This window comes from Melanerpes formicivorus, unplaced genomic scaffold (genome assembly GCF_026170545.1).
Source record: "Melanerpes formicivorus ecotype bairdi unplaced genomic scaffold, bMelFor1.0.p_v2 SCAF_51, whole genome shotgun sequence".
Classification (NCBI taxonomy): Eukaryota; Metazoa; Chordata; class Aves; order Piciformes; family Picidae; genus Melanerpes; species Melanerpes formicivorus.
In genome coordinates this window covers 2,268,237-2,291,279 of record NW_027142403.1, presented here as the reverse complement: position 1 = coordinate 2,291,279, position 23,043 = coordinate 2,268,237, and the positions used below count along the sequence as shown (strand labels likewise).

Sequence of the window (23,043 nt, the reverse complement as noted above, 5' to 3'; positions counted from 1 at the left end):
GTGGTCTTTGCAGAAACAGAGGTTTGGTGTGCAGTGCACGTTAACCATCACCAAATTGCTTTTTTGTTCTCTCACGTTGCCTGACCTTCAACTCCCAGACGTTTGCATATGATCTGGAAAATAGATAGAGACTTCTGTTGGACTGGCTTGTGGGGGAAAAATAAAAATCTATCACTGTGAAAAGATGTGCTGGGCTTTGAAGACCCAAGCTGGGCCAGACTGGAAGTAGAGTGACCCACTTTAGCTTTCTGTACCTGCAGGAGGAGGAGGGACATCATAGAGGGAGTTATTTGTTGTTTATGGTTGGAGGAGTTCTACTTCCTATCAGAAAGATAAGCAGAGTCTGGCCCAGGGCAGGTCTCCAACCTTTCTTGTGGGGTTAGTGTGTTAGTGTGTCTCCAGCACTGGGGACCCTTCTTGAGGTGTGTTTAAAGGTAAACAGGACCCCTCAGTTTAGGAAGGAGGCTGACTTGCTGGAGCGTGTCCAGAGAGGGGCAACAAAGTTGGTGAGGGGCTTGGAACACAGCCCTGTGAGGAGAGGCTGAGGGAGCTGGGGCTGCTTAGCCTGGAGAGGAGGAGACTCAGGGGTGACCTTATTGCTCTCTACAACTACCTGAAGGGAGGTTGTAGACAGGTGGATGTTGGTCTCTTCTCCCAGGCAGCCAGCACCAGAACAAGAGGACACAGTCTCAAGGCTGTGCCAGGGGAGGTGGATGTCAGGAAGAAGTTCTATACAGAGAGAGTGATTGCCCATTGGAATGGGCTGCCTGGGGAGGTGGTGGTGGAGTCACCATCATTGGAGGTGTTCAGGAGGAGACTTGATGGGGTGCTTGGTGCCATGGTTTAGTTGATTAGGTGGGTTGGATTGGTTGATAGGTTGGACACGATGATCTTGAAGGTTTCTTCCAACCTGGTCTATTCTATTCTATTCTATTCTATTCTATTCTATTCTATTCTATTCTATTCTATTCTATTCTATTCTATTCTATTCTATTCTATTCTATTCTATTCTATTCTATTGCTGTTGCAAGGTCAGCAAGGGTTTCTGACTTCTACTTACTAGTAGGCACAGCCATGCTTTGCTAAAGTGTGTGTTCCTCACCTGCTACACGTGCTTCAGAGGTGGTAAGCTGCTCTCCTATGCATGCAGGAGATGTTCTTCTATAGTGGCATATCCCCTGAGTCACTAACTGCCTGAGAATCAATCACTGTCATGTGAGGAAGCAGGAGCTAAGGAGAACATTAGTCATGTCAAGCAAATGTTTCATCACTTCTCTCCCTCTCTCTCTTTTTTTTAATAAGAGCGTTTGAAGCTTGTATTGAAGCCCTATGTTTCCTTCTGGCAAGAGTAAAATAAACCCCTATTCTTCCAGCCAGAGCTGGTTATGTCCAAGTAGGCCTTTTTTGCATCTTTATAACAAGCCTGTAGGCTGGAGCAATTCAACAGAACAAGGACCTCTATACCGAGCACTGCAGGCAGCCAGGAGCCATGGTCCCAGCCCCAGATGCAACACAGGAGATTTCCTCCTGGAGATGTTACCATGTGAGGGGCCTGGGTAGGTCAGGCTCCTTCTGTCTCCTCTGAATCACTGCTGACAGACTTCAAGCACCACCTTTAAATGAGAAGTAATGGCCGGGAAAGATCCAAGCTATCTCACCAGAATCTGGATTCAGAGGTATGTGGCCAAATCAAGTGGGGTTTTGGCAGGTGATAGTAGAACCTTGCTGCAGCAGGATGCCAAACATGCCACTGGGCTGTTGAAGTTGCAGGAAAAAGACTAACAAAAATTAAAATGCCAGAGACAAAACATACTGAGGCAAAGGGGTTTATTCCATCTAGAGTTCCATTTTTGGCCTACAAGGCTTCAGAAGTTGTTCAACTTGCAGGCTTTGCACCTTCCAGCAACTCCTGGAATGCTGCTCCTCAAGCTAAAGTAGAGCAGGAATGAAGAGAGAGCAAGAGAGATACAGAATGAGTACACCACAATAAGCTCTATCAAGGCTTTCTGGCAAGCAAAGAAGTTGTAAATTCTGCTCGTGCAGGGATGCTGCTGCATGGGCTTCTCAGCAAGGGCTGGAAGACCCCGGCGGCAGCTCTGGCTCCTGGACAGGTCCCTGTCCCCCCAGCGCTGGCCATCAGGTGGCGGCAGCGCTCCAGTGAACGGCAAGAGCACCTCTGCCTTCATCCCTTCAGCGAGAGGATTTTCTTCGGCAGGCCGAGCAAGATTTTTCAGTGCCCGGAGAACAGGTGCCAATCACACGGCTCCCTACCGAAAGCAAAAAGTCATCTGAGCTCGACCTGAAAAGCAGACCACATCTTGGGGTGCACAAAACGGGAACTAAGCTTGTTTCAAAATCCAGCCTTCAGAATCAGTCCACTTCAAAATAACCAGCTGACAGAGATGGAAAGAATAAGCAACCTTTGGGGACATCAGGCTCTTCTTGGGTCACTTATTTGGTTCATATGTGACAAAAATATCCAGTTTTCCCAACCTGATCAGCTGATCTAATGAAAAGATATTACTTGGCATTACAACTATACAGTTAGGCCATCACAGGCTTTCTGAACATGAGCATTACAAGAACATGAATGTCAGCATGTAGTTTCAGGGAGGGAAAGACATCCTTCAGCATAAACCTAAAAGAACCAAAGGAGACCCAAGATTTATTAAAAGAAGAAGTAGCATCTCATTAAACAACTCTGCTGAAAGTGGCAGTTAAAGAAGATCCTATTGTTCTGTTTATAGGTAACTCCTTAGCCCCATGCATGAAGCTTTGTCCAGCACAAAAAAGAGAACAGTTTGAAGAAGAAATGGAATATAGAGCCAGCTCTGTTAGAGTTTCATCTACATTTCTTATTTCCTGAACCAGATCCCACGTCTGCCTAGAGGCAGTTCCTCTTTAATGGACTGGACCTTTGGAAATAAGTGACTGGGTTCACCTTTCTAGCAAGGGTGTCCACATTTTGGCCTGAGTTCCTTACCTTGGCGAGAGCCTCCTCTCATGCCGAGGATGCACCTCCTCAGCTGGGGGGTTAGAACAATGATCAGAACCACTACACCTCCAATACCAGCTGTCACAACCCCAAGGATTGTTCCAATGGATTCCTCTATACCAAACAAGCCTGGGGGAGAAGGAAAGGTAGAGAGAGTTACAGAAGATGTCATCCAGGCACATGCAATGGAGCCAACATGTTTCCTGCAGAGGAAGCTACTTACTATGATATCAATTATGCCAGTATCTTGTCTGACATGACATCATGGGCTTCTACCCAGGAGAAGAGTATGTTGCACTATGGAGTTATTGATTTTTTTCATTCCTATGTAGGAAGCTGTTATTCTTTCTGAGGGTTTAGAGACACAGGACAGTCCTGTATCCCTAACAATCTCCTACAGCAGCTGGATGCTATGGGATGGCAAAAGATGCTGATGCCTGAATTAATGGAACCCATACCTGTATGATTTGTTTTCAGATGGAAAAAGCCCACTCTGACAATGTTGAGAAAGTCATCAGTCTCCCTCTCTACCTCCAGAGGAGACAGCACCAGATGGCAGACAGAGCTCCACTGAAGTCCAGTCTTTTATTTGTTGCTCTATGGGACTGTTGCAGGGCAGAGATGGAATGATCTCGTTTTCTTTGAGATAGGAGCACATGAGCATTCTGGCTTGATTATTTGTGGGCTGAAGGATGATTCAGGAAGAGCCTTCGGTCAGGTGAGCACAAGAGGATGGCCTGTTAAAATGGTTATGGGCGCAGCACGGAGAGCATCTGCCCTGTAGCATCTGCCCTGTAGCTTAGAGTCTGCCAGAGCAGAAATTTCTCTTTAGAGAGAGGGAGACTGGCTGGGCAATGGCACACAACTGATCTGATCAAATTTCTAGTGACAGCTTCACACTCATAGTAGTCCTTTTGCCACGTGACTCGCCCAGAAGAGGTAATAAAGGAACGATTAAAAGCCTTTCAGTTCTATCTACAATTACAACACAATCAGGCATCCACTCCATAAGTATGTGGAGTTATATTTAAGCTTCACTAGAAAACATGGATGGTTTTGCTACCATATTCACACACAAATTTCCAAGCATCAAGCCACCCATTCACAGAAGCAGCCACTACTCTGTGCTACCTAGCCAAAGGGATGGACAGCCAGTAAACCAGCTGTGGCTCAGCAGTTAAAAACCCACCCCCTTCTGCTGCATAGAGGGAGGCATCCTGGAGTTGAAGTCCATCTGTGGGGCTGCTCCTTTCATCAGGAAAGTGAGGGTAATGAAGGTGCTGTAGAACCATCACATACCTTCAAAACATGTGCCATTTGCTTCCTGTAAACCTCTAGCTGTCAGCTAATTTACCTTTTTAAGTTCAGCTAAGCTTTTGGACAGTTTGGATTTGCAGCATGTAACATTTCTTGATGAATTCTATTTCTCACATTTTCTCATCCCTTTAAATTCAGGTGCAGTGCAGAAATGGTGTGCTTTGTCTTCTCAGGAACACAGAAAGGCAATCACAGTGGCCAGGGGGCAGACATTTCATGAGTAACCTGTGCCACTGAGACTATGAGATCAAGCCAACAAGAGACCTCATTAGACACATGACCAAGCCCTTGCAGAGGGACACGAGTTTCTTGAGTGGTTTTAAAAACATTAGTGATGCAAGAAGTCAGGCTCAAAAGGGCAAAAGCGTAGTGAATTTTGGTGAGCTGGGAGCTTTAGTAATGAAGAAGGGGAAACAGCACTTGCATAATTTTGACACAGAAGATGCTATTTTTTTGTTAATAAGATAATGAACCTTCTGATGTGTTGGTTTTGTTGGGACTGGAATATGTTTAGCCCCCATAAAAAGGAAAGGTGCTTTGTCATTTCCAGCTGATGAAGGCAAAAGGAAGATATCTCCTTACTTAATATGCCTCCTGCCTCTTTGTGAGGCTAAGAAAACAGAGCATGACACTTTCAATGCTATTTGGATTTTAATGTGACTGAAGTTAAGCAGAAATGAGATAAGGTGATCCTCATGTTTACTGTGGGATTATTCATGCCATCCAGAGTCAAGGAATGAATCTGCAAGTTAGTGGGATAGGGAGAAGTAACGTTTAAAAAGAACACTTTGGAGCTGTTACCCGAGATGAGATCTTGACACCTGTCACTCATGGGGCTGCTACCAAACAGAGCTGTGAGTACAAGAGAACTTGTCTGACATTTTCTTTCTTGGCACTGACTTGGAGTTTAGTGATAAACTTATTCCTGTCACCCTGTGTGACTGTTCATGGAGGCAAGCTAATAAAAATTAGGTAGCCTAATGAAAATAATGAGAAATGCTATCGAGCAATTACACTCCATGGCCCCAGGCCCCAACTGCTAGAGGCTACATAGGCCAAGCTCCCTCTTCCTTAAAGTGTGTAGACCAGCTCTGGAGCAGAAAGAGGGAGAAAAGAAGTAAATAGCATCATATATTACCCAGAGCCCTCCTGATCCTGAGCTTTGTGCCATCTCCTGTCACCACCTTCCCATCCAGGAGTGTAACTTCACAGAAATAAATACCATGATCACTGATTGTCACATTGAGGATCATCAGGGAGGCATCTCCTTGGGACAAGTCTCCACTCAGGAAAACCCTGGAGTTATTTGGCACGACAGTCACATTGTTTTCTAGCAGGTCCATCCGTCCCTTCTCATCTTCTTTGTACCACTTCACCATTAAGTCAGGCAAGGAGGTACGCTGTGGACTGTTGAAGTGGCAATTTAAGACAACGGTTTCACCCTCTTTGGCTTTTTCCTTGGCTGGTGTTTGAGTCACCAAGAGGTGCCATGACACAGAGGTTTTCAACAACGAAGGCTGTGCTGTTCTAAGAGTAGCAGCTCCATTCTCCTCGCTTGCACTTTGACCTCTAACACCGGCATCTGAAGCAGGAAAGAGAAAGAAGAGGAAGGTTGAGTGTGATAGGATGAGAAACCTTCTGGCTGCTCCTGACCTCCAGCCAGCACAAAGGATGTAATTAGGACTGGAGAGTAGTCACTGTTATGATGCTAGGGTTTTTTTTTCCAACTTCCTGCCTAGAACTTGTTCATGTGTACAGTTAGGTATTTTCCTGATCCTCAGTTCCTTCCTGCTATACCAGGGATGATTAATGCCACTGCCCAATAACTTTGGGTGAAATTTAGAGTCCACTCAGACATATTTCCACCTGCAACACTAACCTCTTTCTTCCCACCCCAAAAGGGTTTGGGACCTGGTGTTCCTGCCTCAACTGCTTTTGAGGCAAAGCAAAAATTGTGTATACACTTACACATGAGCAGCCCTGACCTGACAAGTACAGAATGTGTGTGCAACTGCTGCAAACCAAAACATAAGGTGAGCTTCACAGCAGCTGTGTCATGCACTTCCATGGTTAGGGGAAGGAATCTTGAAATTGCAGAAAGATCTCCATTGCCAGAAACTGAATCTCAGTGACCTAGGGGATAGCACCTCAGCTTTTGGTTGGTATAGATCTCCATTGCCAGAAACTGAATCTCTCAGTGACCTAGGGGATGGCACCTCAGCTTTTGGTTGGTATTCATCTCCCTTGCCAGAAACTGAATCGCAGTGACCTAGGGGATGGCACCTTAGCTTTTGGTTGGTATTCATCTCCCTTGCCAGAAACTGAATCTTTCAGTGACCTAGGGGATGGCACCTTAGCTTTTGGTTGGTATAGATCTCCATTGTCAGAAACTGAATCTTTCAGTGACCTAGGGGATGGCACCTTAGATTTTGGTTGGTATTGATCTCCATTGCCAGAAACTGAATCTCTCAGTGACCTAGGGGATGGCACCTTAGCTTTTGGTTGGTATTCATCTCCATTGCCAGAAACTGAATCTCAGTGACCTAGGGGATGGCACCTTAGCTTTTGGTTGGTATTCATCTCCCTTGCCAGAAACTGAATCTTTCAGTGACCTAGGGGATAGCACCTCAGCTTTTGGTTGGTATTGATCTCCATTGCCAGAAACTGAATCTCAGTGACCTAGGGGATGGCACCTTAGCTTTTGGTTGGTATTGATCTCCATTGCCAGAAACTGAACCTCTCAGTGACCTAGGGGATGGCACCTTAGCTTTTGGTTGGTATTGATCTCCATTGCCAGAAACTGAATCTCAGTGACCTAGGGGATGGCACCTTAGCTTTTGGTTGGTATTGATCTCCATTGCCAGAAACTGAATCTCACTGACCTAGGGGATGGCACCTTAGCTCTTGGTTGGTATTGATCTCCATTGCCAGAAACTGAATCTCAGTGACCTAGGGGATGGCACCTTAGCTTTTGGTTGGTATTGATCTCCATTGCCAGAAACTGAACCTCTCAGTGACCTAGGGGATGGCACCTTAGCTTTTGGCCGGTATTGATACTGAGAGTGACATCTATTCTCTGTGAAGGGACCCCATTGTCCTGCTACCCTTTGTTATAAAGCAATGAACAAGATGCCTATAGCAGAGATTAAACCTGCCTTCTCTCATTCAGCTGCTAATCATAGTGTTTGTGCATTGAGCTAAGAGTTGTGTGCATGGAACTTCCCTCCAAATCAGTCTGCATACAGGGTCATTCTTCTGTTCCCAGCTCTCTTACTGTGATGAATTTGGCAATGGAAAATAAAGTCAGTGAAGTATAATATACAAAGAATGTAACTGTGCTGTTGGCTTTGCATTTCAAGTTTGATGTGCATGCCAAAACCCAGAAGGTCTTTGAATAGAACTTTAGGTGTATGTGGTGGCTAAGACTCTTCCTGAAAAAACTTCCTACCCACAGAGCTAAGCTATGGAGCTCCTTAAGAGCTGGCCCATGAGCAGCTGCACTGTGATTGCTTTGAGAGCTGTCAGGTGACACTGAGAGAATTTGGTCTTTTTCATCTGGAAGAGAGAAGACTGAGGGGAGATCTCATAAATGCTTGTAAGTAATACTTCAAAGGTGGGTGTCAGGAGGATGGGACCAGTCTGTTTTCAGTGGTGCCCAGTGACAGGCCAAGGAATAATGGGCACAAACTTGAACATAAGAAGTTCCACATAAACCTGAGGAGGAACTTCTTTAATTTAAGGATGATGGAGCAATGGAACAGGCTTCCCAGAGAGGTGATGGAGTCTCCATTTCTGGAGACATTCAAAACCAGCCTGGATGTGTTCCTGTGTGCCCTTCTCCAGGTGAACCTACCTTGGCAGGTGGGTTGCACCTAATGAGCTCCAGAGGTCCCATCCAACCCTTACCATTCTGTGATTCTCTGAGAAGAGAATGGAATGGAATAGAATAGAATAGAATAGAATAGAATAGAATAGAATAGAATAGAATAGAATAGAATAGAATAGAATAGAATAGACCAGATTGGAAGAGACCTTTGACATCATCAAGTCCAACTTACCATCCAACACCATCTAATCAACTAAACCATGGCACCAAGCACCCTATCCAGTCTCTTCCTAAACACCTCCAGTGATGGTGACTCCACCACCTCCCTGGGCAGCCCATTCCAATGGCCAATCTCTCTTTCTATGAAGAACTTCTTCCTAACATCCAGCCTAAACCTCCCCTGCACAGCTTGAGACTGTGTCCTCTTGTTCTGGTGCTGGTTGCCAATTTTCCCTTTCCAGTTAGATAACAGTTTATTGACACAGCAGTCATAAAGTTGAAGTATCTTGACAAAGTACTTTGACTAAGTACAAAGTGGTTGAAATACCTGACAAAGCTGATGGTAGCCTGACATATGACACAATTTGTGCATCAAATATTCTGCTCTGATATATTTATTTGTTAGAGTGAGTTTGAGCAGTTTCATCTTAAAGTATAGTCACAAACCCTCTGTTCATTAATCATTACCTCCACAGGATACTGCTCCTTTAGCTAGAGCAGTATGTGCTACTGCTACCTTGTTTTCAAGGAATGGCCACAGAATTTCTTCTCCACTACAAGTATTCCAGCCCTACCATTTGCACCCCCTGCCACACAATTGCTTTGTTTGTTTGTTTGTTTGTTTTAGTGATACAAAAGGCATATTTTTTTACACAGCCACTTGGTGGCATAGAGAACACAACTGAGCAGGAACAACATGTTTTGATGTGCCTCTGCTCAGAATGAGTTTTCTGTGCACTTCTCATTGTGAAATAACTGCCTGTGTCATCTGTGTTGTCCCACATCTTTGGCTGAATATAAATCACCTAGCTTAAAGCTAATTAGGAAAATCAAACTGTGAGAAGGTTGTATTGTTTCACCCCAGCTCTGTTGAGGGGTTTTAGGCTCTGTTTTTCTTTCTCCCTTTCTTTTACTTTTGTAAGGTTGCAAAACTGGAACACACTAGTTCACTTGTATTCAAATGCACAATGCTCTTATCATGTTGGCATCTGGGAGCAGACTGTGCCAAATGCCTTGTTGACTCTGCTTCAAAGCTCTTTTTAAGTCAATCGCTTCATTAACAGAGTGATGTGTAGGTCCCTTGTCACACTGGTTGTAGGGCTCAATCCCCAGTGGAGAGGGATGAAGGGTTTTCTGTGAAAGCACTTGAGCTAGACAGAGTACAGAGAAATACAGCATGGATGATCCTGTCTTGACCTGGAAAAAAATGATTAGATGATCTAATAGGTTGTTGTCATATGAAGTCAGTAGTTCACAGCCAGTTTTCAGCCATGAGGGGAGAAAGCTCTTAGGGACTCCCTGCAATCTCACAATGTGCTCCATGTCAGCCAGTACTAACAGTGCACCCACTAAGTCACCAGCCTCCCCATTACATAATCTGCAGGTGGATACTTTTCCATGTAAGGCTGCATCTTTGACTGTGAATGAGAATTACACAAGACAGGCTAGAGCAGGTGGGGCGACAAAACAAAGGAGTAAAATATACCTGTGCTTGCATCCAGCCCTGGAGCCTCTAACTTACTTTGGTGCCTGGAGTTAACCCAAACAGACCTGCAGCTTCTTCTGCCAGGTAGCAGAGGTCACTGCAAAGTTTACCTTTCTAGGGAAGCCTCCTCTCCCTTTGTTCACATTCAATAGATGGAGGAGAGGTTGAGGGTAAATGGGGCTCGATTTTTGACCCATGCGAAAATCATCTCATGCTGGAATGACCATCTTTCAGATGGTTTTGTTGGCTTTAGAGCTCAACTTTCACACTCAGCTGGTGCCATGGGGATGTTGTACAAGCTGTACCCAGCTCCTAGCTGTCTGTGATTAAGTGATCAATGACTGCCATTTGCTCATCTGAATTTATATGACTTTTGCCCTGGGCTGAGGCTGGCTTTTGCAAACGGACATGAATAACTACCTTGTGACAATAGCTGGTTGCTAATACATCAGAGAACCAAAATAGAAAGGAAGCTGCTAGCAGTGGTGATACACAGCCTTTCTTCTTGAAAAAGACAGGCAAACATCCCCTCTGGACATTTCTGTTAGCTAAACAGGAGTGTATCTATAACAAAAAGTATGTCTTAATGCATCCACAACACTGGATGTAGTTCTGCTAGATCCTGAGGAAGCTCTCAGTGAAAAGCTGTTCTGTTTTGGGAAAACAAACAAACCAAACCAAAACAACCCCAAGACAACTTCTAAAGCCAAACTGTAGCAAACTCTAGGAATGAGTTACAATTCTTTGAATTAAGGAAGGTGCTTTAGTACTCACCCACCAGCAAGAAGAAGAGAAATGAAGAGACTGCAGACCTATAGAGCTTCCCACTGTGCTGGCTCATAGTTCCTGAAGTATATGACCTCTCTGTCCCTCTCTCCAGTAGTATGAGCAAAAAAATATGTGTGTGTTATTGCAACAGGACCTCACATTCTGCCCAGTGAATGTCACACTTACTAAAGTTACCCCAGCTTCAAGCTCACAGTGCTGTTTGCTGCCTGGACGACAGCCACTTTTGAAGGGACAACAATGAATTCCCGGAGGCTGTTCCACTCTCTCTCAGAGAGGATGCTAAGAATGCTCTGGAAGCAGAGGGAAGATAATCTCTTGCTTTCTGCTTTGGCTTTATATAAACCAGAACTTTTGGCTGAGCACAGAAGACCTGGATACTCAAAAGGAGACCTCTCTTCTGCTGAATCCCCTGCCTAGTGGAGGCGAGATGAGGAAGAGCATTGGCTTGATTTTCTGAGCAGCACCATGAAAGGAAGACAAGAAATCAGCAGCTTGGCTGCAAGCACATGGTGTTTGTAGGTAAAATGTACTCCCCAGAGTATTTTTACCACTACCAATCAAATCCTTTTTCATCCAAATTATTTAAATTCCATTTAAGTGAAGCTGATCTATGCCACCTGGGTGTAGGGGGAAACAGAGCAGGTGGCCTATCTGCAAAACTAGCAGGTGTACTCTGGAACAGAAAGTCTGGGTTTAGACAAAGGTGCACACACAGCACTGCTTTCAGCTTTATCCTGCTTATCTTCAGGACCCTTCAGATAACAGAATTGTACTTGAGTACTCAGTAAAGACTCAACACCACATCTGTTAAAACACAAAGGCCAATCCACCTGAGAGAGGCATGAACCTCCACCCACTACTGGATGAAGGAGGGAACCTGGTGACCAAAGATAAGGCAAAGGCTGAGCTGCTGAATGGCTACTTTGCCTCAGTATTTGCCAGTGATACCAGTTGCTCCATGACAGTTCAGACCCTGGAACTGGAAGACAGAGGTGGAGAACAGAAAGCAGCCCCCACAATCCAGAAGGAAATTATCAATAGCCTATTGTGCCACTTAGATGTACACAAGTCAGTGGGACCGGATGGGATCCACCCCAAGGTACTTATGGAGCTGGCAGATGTGCTCATCAAGCTACTCACCATTATTTGTCACCAGTCCTAGCTAACCAGGGAGGTCCCAGCTGACTGCAGACTAGCACATGTCTCAAGGCCTGTCAGTCTGACCTCAGTGCCAGGAAAGGTCACAGAGCAGGTCATCCTAAGTGCCATCACATGGCACCCACAAGACAACAAGGTGATCAGTCCCAGTAAGGATGGGTTTATGAAAGGCAGGTACTGCCTGACTAATCAGATCTCCTCCTACAATAAGGTGACCTGCCTAGTGGATGAGGGAAGTGCCACAGACATTGTCTACCTGGACTTCAGTAAAGCCTTCTCCTTCAGCCTTCTCCTTCAGAAACTCATGGCACAAGGCTTGGGTAAGTGCACTCTGCAGTGGATAAAAACCTGGCTGGCAGGATGGCCAGGCCCAAAATGTGGTGGTGAGTGGAACTGCATCTGGCTGGCGCCCAGTTACTAGTGGCGTCCCCCAGGGTTCAGTACTGGGGCCTGTCCTCTTCAATATCTTTAGCAATGATCTGGATGAGGGGATGGAATGCACCCTCACTCAGGAAATTTGCAGATGACACCAAGCTGGGTGGCCATGCCGATCTGCTAGAGGGTAGGGAGGCTTTGCAGCGGGACCTGGATGGGTTACACCAATGGGCCAAGGCTAACTGTATGAAGTTTAACAAGGCTAAGTGCCAGGTCCTCCACCTGGGTCACAACTCCATGCTAAGCTACAGACCTGGGGATGTGTGGTCAGAAAGCTGTGACTCAGAGAGAGACCTGGGGGTATTGGTTGACAGTTGATTAAATATGAGTCAGCAGTGTGCCCAGGTGCCCAAGAAAGCCAATGGCATCCTGGCTTGCCTTACAAACACTGTGGCCAGCAGGAACAGGAAGGTGATCATCCCTCTGTACTCCACACTGGTGAGGCCACACCTCAAGTACTGTGTTCAGTTCTGGGCCTCTCACTACAAGAGGGACATTAAGGTGCTGGAGTGTGTTCAGGGAAGGACAATGAGGCTGGTGAAGGGTCTGGAGCACATGGCCTATGAGGAGTGTCTGAAGGTGCTTGGGTTGTTCAGCCTAGGGAAAAGGAGGGTGAGGGGAGACCTCATGGCTCTCTACAACTACCTGAAGGGAGGCTGGAGCAAGAAGGGGCAGCCTCTTCTCCTTGCTGTCAAGCAGCAGGACTAGAGGAAATATTTTCAAGCTCTGCCAGGGGAGGTTCAGGTTAGATGCTAGGAAATACTTCTTCACAGAGAGGTTTATCAAACATTGGAATGGTCTGCCCAGGGCAGTGGTGGGGTCCCAGCATGTGGACCTGGCACTTAGGCACGTTGTTTAGGATTGCCCTTAAATTGGGTCAAGGGTTGGACTGGATGATCTTTGAGGTCTCTTCCAACCATATGTTTTCTGTGTGATCCTGTGTATGAGTACTTCTGATTTTATTTATATTTGAAAGCAGTAAGGACTCTCAAAATGCCCCCATTGCACCATGAGGAAATCTGTCACCCTGCTACTGTCATATGGTGTTCTTGAATATGCTTTTAATAAACTCAGTGATGTGCATCTTTGGACATGGACACTCCACAATAACAGTTTCAGGAAAATCCACATCTGACTTGCAAAACTCTGCTAACCAAACAACATCACGAGGAACAACCCATTCCTTGAGTTTGTTGTTCTAGCTTTTGTGTGGTGGCACCTGTACCAACATAGGCAGGCTGGGCCAGAGTGAGTAGGGCTAAAGGGCCTCACTGACCTCTACAACTACCTGAAAGGTGGTTGTAGCCAGGAAGGGGTTGGTCTCTTCTCCCAGGCAACCAGCACCAGAACAAGAGGACATAGTCTCAAGCTGTGCCAGGGGAGGTTTAGACTAGAGGTGAGGAGGAAGTTCTTCACCGAGCGAGTCATTCGTCATTGGAATGTGCTGCCCAGGGAGGTGGTGGAGTCACCGTCCCTGGAGTATTCAAGAGGGGATTGGACGTGGCACTTGGTGCCATGGTCTAGCCATGAGGTCTGTGGTGACAGGTTGGACTCGATGATCCTCGAGGTCTCTTCCAACCTTAGTTATACTGTGATACTGTGATACTGTAAAGGAAACTAAAAGGCAATGATTTCTTTTCTGTTTGAAATGAGTTGGGAGAGAGGGAAGATCTGGGGTTACCAGGAAGGAATCACTCCAAAGTAAACTGTATTTTAAGAAAAGAACTGATACCAAGTACAGAGCAACACAGTACTTCAGCAGAAAGCGGGCAGGCAGGTTGTGAGGATCTTCAATGGAAGTAGTGCCACAGTGTTAGTGAGCAAACCCAAAGAGCCAGAGGAGTCAAAACTAATCATCAGTTTGAGGAGGTAATAACCTGTAAAGTCAAAGGCACCTGGCAGATCAAGAGGAACTGGGACCAAGTGACTGGCTTAGAGTACAGACTGTGCCTGCATGTCACAGAAGTCAGCGTGGGAAGATGGAGCTGGACCAAAGGCATTCCAGTGTCAGATTATACCCAAGCATTTGGGGTGTTTCTAAAAAAAACCTTCAAATGCATTTTGATGGACATACTACTACTGCTCCTGCAAATGCTGCTCACATTCATTTCACCCTGTAATTCCCTTGTGAATCCTCCATTAAATAGGTCATGCCTGAGCAAAACTGTCAGATCAGCCAGCTTTTAACCAAGGGAGTACAAAGTTGCTGGAAGCCATCAGTTGAATATGAAGTTTCTCCCATTTGGGTAACTGAATATGATCTGGAGAGAATCTGAGGTTTTGGACAAAGAGAAAAGCAAACTGGTCCCCTGAGTACTGTTGAGAAAAGCCTGAAAAGTTTAAGTTTCAGAAGTCCAAATCAATCCACAAAAATGAAATAGAACACAAATTCTTTTTTACACTCTCTTGTAAAATGTGGAGACTCGTGCTGCAGCATTAACACTGTCCTGTCTGGGACAGCACCTAGGAAGGGATGTCGGGGACTTTTGGAATCTGTGCTAATGTATCAGCAGGAAGACATCCCAGATCTCAGAGATGCCCCTTCAGGGAGAGCCTCAGTTCACTTTTTGGGGAAGGAGTGAGAGGAAAGGGATAGCAGGAAGAAACAGAGCTGCCACAGCAGGTTGCTCTGTTTCTTCTTTCCTTGGATGGCCATCCATCCATCCACCCCCTCTCTCCCTCCCTTTTCGTCACCTAACATCCATCCATGTAATGGGCTCACCTCTCCAGCCTGTCAAGGTCTCTCTGGATGGCATCCCATCCCTCCAGCGTGTCTGCTGCACCACACAGCTTGGTGTTGTGGGCAAACTTGCTGAGGGTGCACTCAATGTCACTGTCCATGCCGCCAACAAAGAGGAGATGGTTGCCTTTTGGGCGGCAAGCACACATTGCTGGCTCATGTTGAGTTTTTCATCAACTGTCACTCCCATGATCTTCTCACAGAAACTGCTCTTGAGGTATTCTTCACCCAGCCTGTATTCGTGCATGTAGGACAGGTTGCAATAGGACAAGGGGCAATGGTTTTAAACTAGAGCAGGGTAGATTTAGGTTGGATATTAGGATGAAGCTCTTCACAGTGAGGATAGTGAAATACTGGAACAGGTTGCCCACTGATGTGGTGAAGGCCTGCCCCTGGAGACGTTCAAGGCCAAACCTGATGAGGCCCAAGGCAATCTGATCTAGTTGGAGGTGTCCCTGCTCACTGCAGGGGCGTTGGGCAAGGTGACCTTCCAAAATCCCTTCCAAGCCGATGCAGTCTATGGTAATAGCCAAGTGGGGTATGACAAGTGTTGTTTGGCGTTGTCTAACTTGGAGACCAGCTCTGGGTGGTCACAGCTTGGACAGAAACCACTTGGCACTGCTCAGCAGCTTTCAAAACGAGGACTTGGTTTTCTCGAGTCCCACCATTTGCTTCCTTTATTTGAAATCACGCTCTGCTCGGCCTGCAGACAGCTCGCCCTGCAGCGGGGCAAAGGCGAACCCCTGCCGGGGAGAGCGGCACAGCCCTGTCCGTAGGGGCTGCCGGCGGGCTGGCGCCGCGGGGCCTGGCGCTGGCTCTCCCCTCTCAGCGCGGCTGGCAGCGGCGGCAGCGCCGGGCCCGGGGCGCCCCAGCTGCGGGCAGCTGGAGGGCGGGCTTTCCCGCTCCGCTCTCCCTCTAGGTGTCCCTCTGGAGCAGCCTCCCGGCAATAGCGTCCACTGAACCTCAACCCCCCCTTGTCAGAGTTAGGATCTGCTGTTGCTGCCTGGACGCTGTTTAAGTTACTGCCGGGGCAGTGCGCAAGGCGAGGGCGGCGGGGCGTGGGGGTTTCCCTCAGAGAGAGGCAGCTAAGGTCGCCCCCTTCCTACCCCCGACAGGATGTTTTCCTGCTACAGTCCTCAAACTTTCCACCGGCACCGAAGCTTCGTAATTAACCCTTGTGAAAGCCGCTGAGGAGTTTCTGGAGCTGGCCGAGGAAGGGGGACCAGAGGTGACGCGGCCCTCTCCGCCCCCCTGACGGCTTGCTCTCCTCAGGAGAGTCTCCACTCGCCCGTGGCAACCGCCTCGGGTGCGCAGCCCGGCCGGCGCCTGCCCCTTTAAATGGCGGCCGCGGCCCCGCCGTGCGTCCCGCTGAGGCAGTTAGCGGGCGCCGCGCCGCCCTCGTCCCCCTCCATGGTAAGCGCCGCGGTCTGCGCCCTCCCCGCTGGCCCTCCTCCGCCCCTCTGTCGGGCTCCATGCCCCCGGCCGCTGCCCCGCCGCAGCCCGCCGCCGCGTTGCCCCCCAAGCAAGCTGGCCGCCGTCGGCGGCGGGCTGAGCAGGTAGGTGCCGGGGGCGGGAGCCCCGCTCCTTCTCCCGGAGGATGGGACGGGCGGACCGAGGCCACGGGGCTGCCTTGGAGCCCGGGCGGCGGGGTGGCCCCCGCGGGCAGCGTTTGAGAGCAGCGTCCAGGGGTGCAGGGCCGCCGCGGTCTGCTCCGCCGCCACCACCCACCTCCCCGAAAGTTTTGTGGGAGGTGCGCCGGCCCTACGGGCCCGCAGAGCGCCAGCGCTCTTGGTCCCCGGTGAGGTGGGGCGGCAAGCGGCCCGCGGGGTTACTGCCGTCCCCGGAGGGAGAGTTGGTGCTCTCGGGGGTCGAGAATCGCCTGGGGGGGACCCAGCTGCGCTGTGTGGGGGCGGCTTCGGGGTTGCTGTGGAAGCCGCTGAACTCCGGCGGTGAGGGGTGGCATTAACGGTCTGTCCGCCGCGAGGGAAGCGGTGCTTGGTGTGCAACAGCTGGGGGAAGTTGCAGCGAATCCCGGTGTTTGCGCGGAAAGCCTGCGGAGAGCAGCTCTCTCCTCACGCCGCATAGCCTGGGTTGCTACTGCTTTCTGACACTGCCCGGTGGCTTCTCTCAATTGTGCCCCCCGCCTGGGCCGTGGGCTTGGCTGGAGCCTGGAAGGAGCACTGGCTCTGGGGGGGGGTGGTTGCACCTCTGTCTAGTCATGGGCGTGCATGTGTGCCAGCATCGGTTTGGTTTTGAGTCATTCTGATCTTGAAACACGGCTTTGTCTCTTAGTGGTGGATCCCGTAGTTCAGGTGGGTTTAGGGCCTTAGTTCAGTTACTGGTTTAGGGCCTTAAATTGGTTTTTCTAGGAGAGTGCTTGGTGGCTTGGGACAAGTGTCTTTCTGTGGCTGTTTCCCTTCATAAAGTAAAACTGACCTCTTGAATGAGGAATGTAGTATCAAGAGAGAATACTACAGGGAAGTGCTTATCTTCAGTAGAAGTAATAGAACTATTTGTCTCTGAAGTCTTCCACGTGTATCTGTGTATGGCAAAATAAACCATTTGTAACTCAACATTAAGTATAAATATTTGTTGTATTACAGTAACAGATGTCAGTCCGTTGGTAAATTCTGCATCTGGATGAACTTTTTCTCAAGTTTTGAAAGGTCCCACAGATCCTAGAGATGGGCTGCCTGTTGTGCACTGGTGTTTCAATGTGTTATTCCAGCTCTAAATGTCTGTGCACCTCCAGTGTCCCCAAGCTGGGGGCCTGCTGTGGAAATAAAATGCTCTGGTAAAAATGTAAATAACAATTCAATATGGTTTGCTCTGGAAAAACTGGAAAATCACTGAAAAGGTTTGTCAGTGGGAAGGGTTTCCAATGCACTCAGCTTGATGAGAGTGGCACATCAAATTTCATTTAATATGCAGTTGTTAAATGGATTAACTATCTTTTCATTTTACCTTTCTCCTTCACTGCTGAATTGCATGCTTTACTTCTTTGTTCACAGGAAGTTCATGAAGTGGATCATGGTCTTATTAACCATCTGCTTGCTGATTCAGAGGAGACTCTCAGTTCGTGCACAGAGAAAATGCAGGGTCCTGCTCAGTATAGCTGGAGTGCTGACTGGACCTTTTGGGTAATGTGTTTTATCTTTCCTCTAACTTGTGTTAGATATACCTAATAATGTGTGCATTTTAATTTTTATATATATGGGGTGGCTTTGTAGCCACAGTTCTCAAGTTGCTTTGTAGCCATGAATTAGTAAAGTGCTCTCCACCCATGTAGTGAGGTAGGTAATTTTATCATTATCAGCTTACTAAAGTGTAAGCTGAAACTGAGAGAGGGTGAAGTTGTTTAGCTGGTGTCACATCAGGTTGGTGGTGACAGGATTTCTGGCTTCTGTGCCCAGTGTTTTAGTTCCTTGCATGGCTCTTTAACATATCCAGTGTCTCTTTATGCTTCTAGAAAGATATTGTTGATACTCTTTTATTAGGAAGTGCTGAATTTTGGTTCTCAGTGTTGGGTAGTTCTTCTGCTGGGCTTTCCTAGTGGCTGATTTGTGTCAGGTGAACATGTTTGCTTTCTACAAGCTTCCTGTGTAAAGAATGGGGCTTATTCATAAGAAGGACAGAAAGGACAGGTTTAATTCTGCTCCTCTTCAGGGAGATGCTTCACTGAAATTGGAGGTTGTAATAGTGTGTATTATGTTTAATACTGTTCCCTGGCTTTTGATGTATTCCTTTCAATTTTCAGTGCCATGAGAGAAAGTGAATTTAGGAGTGTAGACTTAGAGGATGGTTTTACTCTTGGTTTGGTGCCTGGGTTGCTGCTGTTAGATAAGGAAGGGAACACACTTGTCTGTGCAGCCACAGGCAGGGTAGCACCTGATCTCATAAGAGACTTTGATTCCCTTCCTCACAGCTCTGACAGTGACTCGGGTTCTTCATCAGGTGGCCTCAGTAGATTGTCATGCTTCAGATTGTGCACAGGAACAGCATCTGAACTACCCTGTCCTTGTCCTGATGAGGTCATCAGAGTGTTCATTGTGCTCAGCAGGTGAAGGATTAAGTAACTAGCAAAGGCTATAGGGAATCTGTGGCAGAGCTGTGAGCTGAACTGGGTGAGATCAGATTTCCCAGCTCCTTATTTATTTACAAGCTAGAGTCCAGGCTTGTACATTTTTTCATCCCCCCTGCACAAATTAAGTGGATGTCCTAATGATTAGAGCATTGATCTCAAGCCTTAGCATAAGCTTCTCCCCAAATGCATGTGTACTTTTGAACTGAGCAGCAGTAGTCTGGAGCCATTGGAAATGGGACAGGCTGAATGAATCCCAGCAGGTTGTAGAACTGTGTTGCTAGAGAGACAGCACTTGGATCATTGCAACCTTTCTCCACTGTTCCTACAGCAACAGAGACTGTACAGGGTTGTTCTCCTGTTCCTAGCTGTATATCTGTGCTCAGATCAATAGCAAAATCATGCAATGCAGCCATTGTAGCTGCCAGCTGTGCTCTCCTTGGATGACAAATTAGATGGTGTAAACTCACTCCTGATGCTTTGTATACAACTGTTAATGTGGTTGGTAGTTCATGTGAGGGGAATAAAAAGCCTGTTTAGGTCCTGGAGTCAGTTGTTGGACTCGCAGTTAGCAACTCAGTCTTACTATGATGAATTTGGCAATGGAAAATTAAGTCAGTGAAGTATAATATACAAAGAATATAACTGTGCTGTTGGCTTTGGATTACAGGGTTTGATGTGCATGCCAAAAATTAGAAGCTCTTTGAATAGAACTTTAGGTGTATGTGGTGGCTGAGACTCTTCTGCAAACAAATTCCCACCCACAGAGCTAAGCTATAGAACTCCTTAAGAGGAGATAGTGACCTCCCTCCAAATCATTCTACATTGTGATTGCTTTGAAAGCTGTCAGGTGACACTTGAGAGAATTGTGTCTTTTTAGTCTGGAAGAGAGAAGACTGAGGGGGGAATCTCATAAATGCTTCGAAGTAATACTTAGAGGGTGGGTGTCAGGAGGATGGGACCAGTCTCTTTTCAGCAGTGCCCAGTGACAGGACTAGGGATAATGGGCACAAACTTGAACATAAGAAGTTCCATATAAACATGAGGGAGCTTCTTTAAGGGTGATGGAGCACTGAACAGGCTTCCCAGAGAGGGGGTGGAAACATTTTTGTCTGGAAACATTCAAAACCTGTCTGGACCTGTGCCTCTGTGACCTTCTTTAGGTGACCCTACCTTGGCAGGTGGGTTGGACTCGATTATCTCCAGAGGTCCCATCCAACTCCTATCCTGTAGTGCAGGATAATGTGTGGCCTCTCAGTGCTGCTTTCTGCTTCCTGTAGTAACTTGTGCTTGTAACTTCAGAGGAATGGGCTTGTCCAGTGCAGTGGCGGCTGCTGAGAGAACATGAGGTGTTGCTGGGTATGATTAAACACTTGCCTTCTGTCTGATTTATGTTTCAAGATCTCAGTATTTGTTTGAAGTTACTGTTTACTTGGTTCTGCAAATATGACCTTGCAGTTAAAACAAAGGAGTTGTGTAAATACTTGCCTCTTGTAAGATAGTACTGTGGCTTGCAGTCTTAACCATAGTATTCATCACTGATTAGTTTTAAAAGCCTCCACCAATCTGCTTATAGGAAGATGTGGCAGCTTTATCTGTAACAAAAAGATCACATTATACTGTGATACTGTGATCTTTTTGTTACAGAGGGCTTCAATTTTTGCACAGAATCACACAGAAAACATATGGTGGGAAGAGATCTCAGAGATCATCCAGTCGAACCCTTGACCCAGTTTAAGGTCAATCCTAAACAACGTGCCTAAGTGCCAGGTCCACATGCTGGGACCCCACCACTGCCCTGGGCAGACCATTCCAATGTTTGATAAACCTCTCTATGAAGAAGTATTTCCTAGCATCTAACCTGAACCTCCCCTGGCAGAGCTTGAAAATATTTCCTGTAGTCCTGCTGCTTGACAGCAAGGAGAAGAGGCTGCCCCTTCTTGCTCCAGCCTCCCTTCAGGTAGTTGTAGAGAGCCATGAGGTCTCCCCTCAGCCTCCTTTTCCCTAGGCTGAACAACCCAAGCACCCTCAGACACTCCTCATAGGCCATTTGCTCCAGACCCTTCACCAGCCTCATTGTCCTTCTCTGAACACACTCCAGCACCTTAATGTCCCTCTTGTAGTGAGAGGCCCAGAACTGAACACAGTACTTGAGGTGTGGCCTCACCAGTGTGGAGTACAGAGGGATGATCACCTTCCTGTTCCTGCTGGCCACAGTGTTTGTAAGGCAAGCCAGGATGCCATTGGCTTTCTTGGGCACCTGGGCACACTGCTGACTCATATTTAATCAACTGTCAACCAATACCCCCAGGTCTCTCTCTGAGTCACAGCTTTCTGACCACACATCCCCAGGTCTGTAGCTTAGCATGGAGTTGTGACCCAGGTGGAGGACCTGGCACTTAGCCTTGTTAAACTTCATACAATTAGCCTTGGCCCATTGGTGTAACCCATCCAGGTCCCGCTGCAAAGCCTCCCTACCCTCTAAGCAGATCGGCATGGCCACCCAGCTTGGTGTCATCTGCAAATTTCCTGAGTGAGGGTGCATTCCATCCCCTCATCCAGATCATTGCTAAAGATATTGAAGAGGACAGGCCCTAGTACTGAACCCTGGGGGATGCCACTAGTAACTGGGTGCCATCTGCACTTTAAGTCCATTCACCACCACTGCCTGTTATGAAGCTGTTATGTAGCCTGTCTCACATGCTCTGTAGTACATGTTGACTTGCACAAGGGTTTCACATATGCTGCAGGTATTGGCCACTGGAGAGTCTTTCTGAAAAATAAAATGTCCTGGAAACAACAGGGGTTTTTTGTAAGGAAATGGGAGGGAGGGAAGCATTTATATTCTCCCTACTAAGTGTATGACAATGTAAGAGTCTAAACTGACTTTGACATCAAACTAAGTAGATGCTCTTGTTGATTTGCACCAAGATTCCTCTTTGGTACATAGTGCACACCCTCTCCCTGAAAGTGTTCAAGGCCAGGTTGTGTGGGGCCTTGAAAAACCTTGTGTATTGGAAGGTGTCCCTGCCTGTGGCAGGGGTTTGGACCTAGATAATCTTTAAGGTTCCTTCCAACCCAAACACTTCTATGGTTATGTGCTACCCATTTTTTCAGCCTCAGAGGGGCTGAATTTAGAAGTAGCAGGAGGCAGAAAGCCACAAATTCAAGGCAAAAATGTAAGACCTTCTAATTAAAATGTTATGTCATTGGCATCTCTTGTTGCTGCTCTTGACAGAAAATGCTCTAATAGCTTGCATGGTGGATGATCAGCTGCTGACTATATCAACAAATCATTAAAACCCCTGAAATACTGAGTCATGGTGGATGTGTAGGTGATAACACGGAAGACAGTTTGTTGCAGTGTGTGAAGCATGTGTCACTAACACTTGACAAAGGATGATCTTGCTGTCCTGTGGTGGGTGTGCATTTCTTATGCTTGTTTCTACTCTTAAGTCAGTATAACTAATGAGTTGCTGCAAGAGCAAGACTAGCCTGTGGTAGCATGCAGGGATCAGCTTTGTTGCCTGGGTTATTTGTTTTAGGAGGCTTCATAGGTACAACTTTGGTTTGCTTAAAGGATCTGTTTTTTCTCAGTATGTACTCTTGCTTCTCTGATGATGGAAACCAGATGGGGATGTTAGAGCCTGACTGGTTTGACTTCAATTTTTCATGGATTTGAGTGGGAGTAGGCAGTTGTGCCATGCCTCTGGAAGTCAGGCCAGGTGTCATGAATGCTCAGGAGGTGCTGTAAACACGTGTAATTAGCAGCACGCTAGCGTTGGGAGCCTCTGGGATGCTTTCCTGGCCATGGTGAGTGGGGAGAAGGGAGGGCAGCAGAAAAATTAGCAGGGAAGAAAGAAAAGAAGGGAATTTTACTATGTTAAAAAAAGTTTGGCTGGCTTTATTGACAACTTCTGAGAAATAATGCAATTTTGGTACTACTGTAAGCAATTTTTAAGCTGGTAGTGTTGCTAACTGCTGCTTTTAACATGGA

The 23,043-nt window shown here is 47.1% G+C and overlaps 2 protein-coding genes across 7 annotated transcripts in view; one reads left to right on the top strand and one right to left on the bottom strand.

Annotated features, from left to right (window-relative positions):
- Positions 1-1,821: 1,821 nt before the first annotated feature.
- LOC137452273 (uncharacterized) lies at positions 1,822-10,764 on the bottom strand. 3 transcript variants are annotated; one of them, XM_068160566.1, is made up of 4 exons: positions 10,618-10,764; positions 5,451-5,894; positions 2,984-3,124; positions 1,822-2,267 (listed from the first exon to the last, which is right to left on the bottom strand). In XM_068160566.1, exons 1-4 carry the CDS (start codon positions 10,682-10,684, stop codon positions 2,191-2,193), a joined length of 729 nt encoding a protein of 242 aa, XP_068016667.1. In that variant the 5' UTR covers positions 10,685-10,764; the 3' UTR covers positions 1,822-2,190. The 3 variants fall into 3 exon arrangements, with proteins under 3 accessions (XP_068016667.1, XP_068016669.1, XP_068016668.1); XM_068160568.1 differs by having other exon boundaries at positions 1,822-1,929; XM_068160567.1 differs by lacking the exon at positions 1,822-2,267 and adding an exon at positions 2,277-2,638.
- A 5,524-nt stretch (positions 10,765-16,288) lies between these two features.
- Positions 16,289-23,043, top strand: part of GRAMD1C (GRAM domain containing 1C) — a 65,066-nt gene continuing 58,311 nt past the window's right edge. For 2 of the 4 annotated variants that reach the window (XM_068160598.1, XM_068160596.1), the window contains exons 1-2: positions 16,403-16,521; positions 17,977-18,105. In XM_068160598.1, the coding sequence (XP_068016699.1) occupies positions 16,438-16,521; positions 17,977-18,105 (213 nt within the window). In that variant the 5' untranslated portion in view covers positions 16,403-16,437. Of the gene's footprint in view, positions 16,379-16,402; positions 16,522-17,178; positions 17,278-17,976; positions 18,106-23,043 lie in introns of those variants that run through there. The other 2 variants (XM_068160599.1, XM_068160597.1) reach the window with 2 other exon arrangements.

Coding starts and splice junctions, on each gene's coding strand:
- LOC137452273 (XM_068160566.1), bottom strand. CDS start 10,684: ATGAGCCAGCACAGTGGGAAGCTCTATAGGTCTGCAGTCTCTTCATTT. Junction 5,895..10,617: donor TCTCTTCTTCTTGCTGGTGG/GTGAGTACTAAA, acceptor TTCCTGCTTCAG/ATGCCGGTGTTAGAGGTCAA. Junction 3,125..5,450: donor CAGGATCAGGAGGGCTCTGG/GTAATATATGAT, acceptor CTTCTCCCCCAG/GCTTGTTTGGTATAGAGGAA.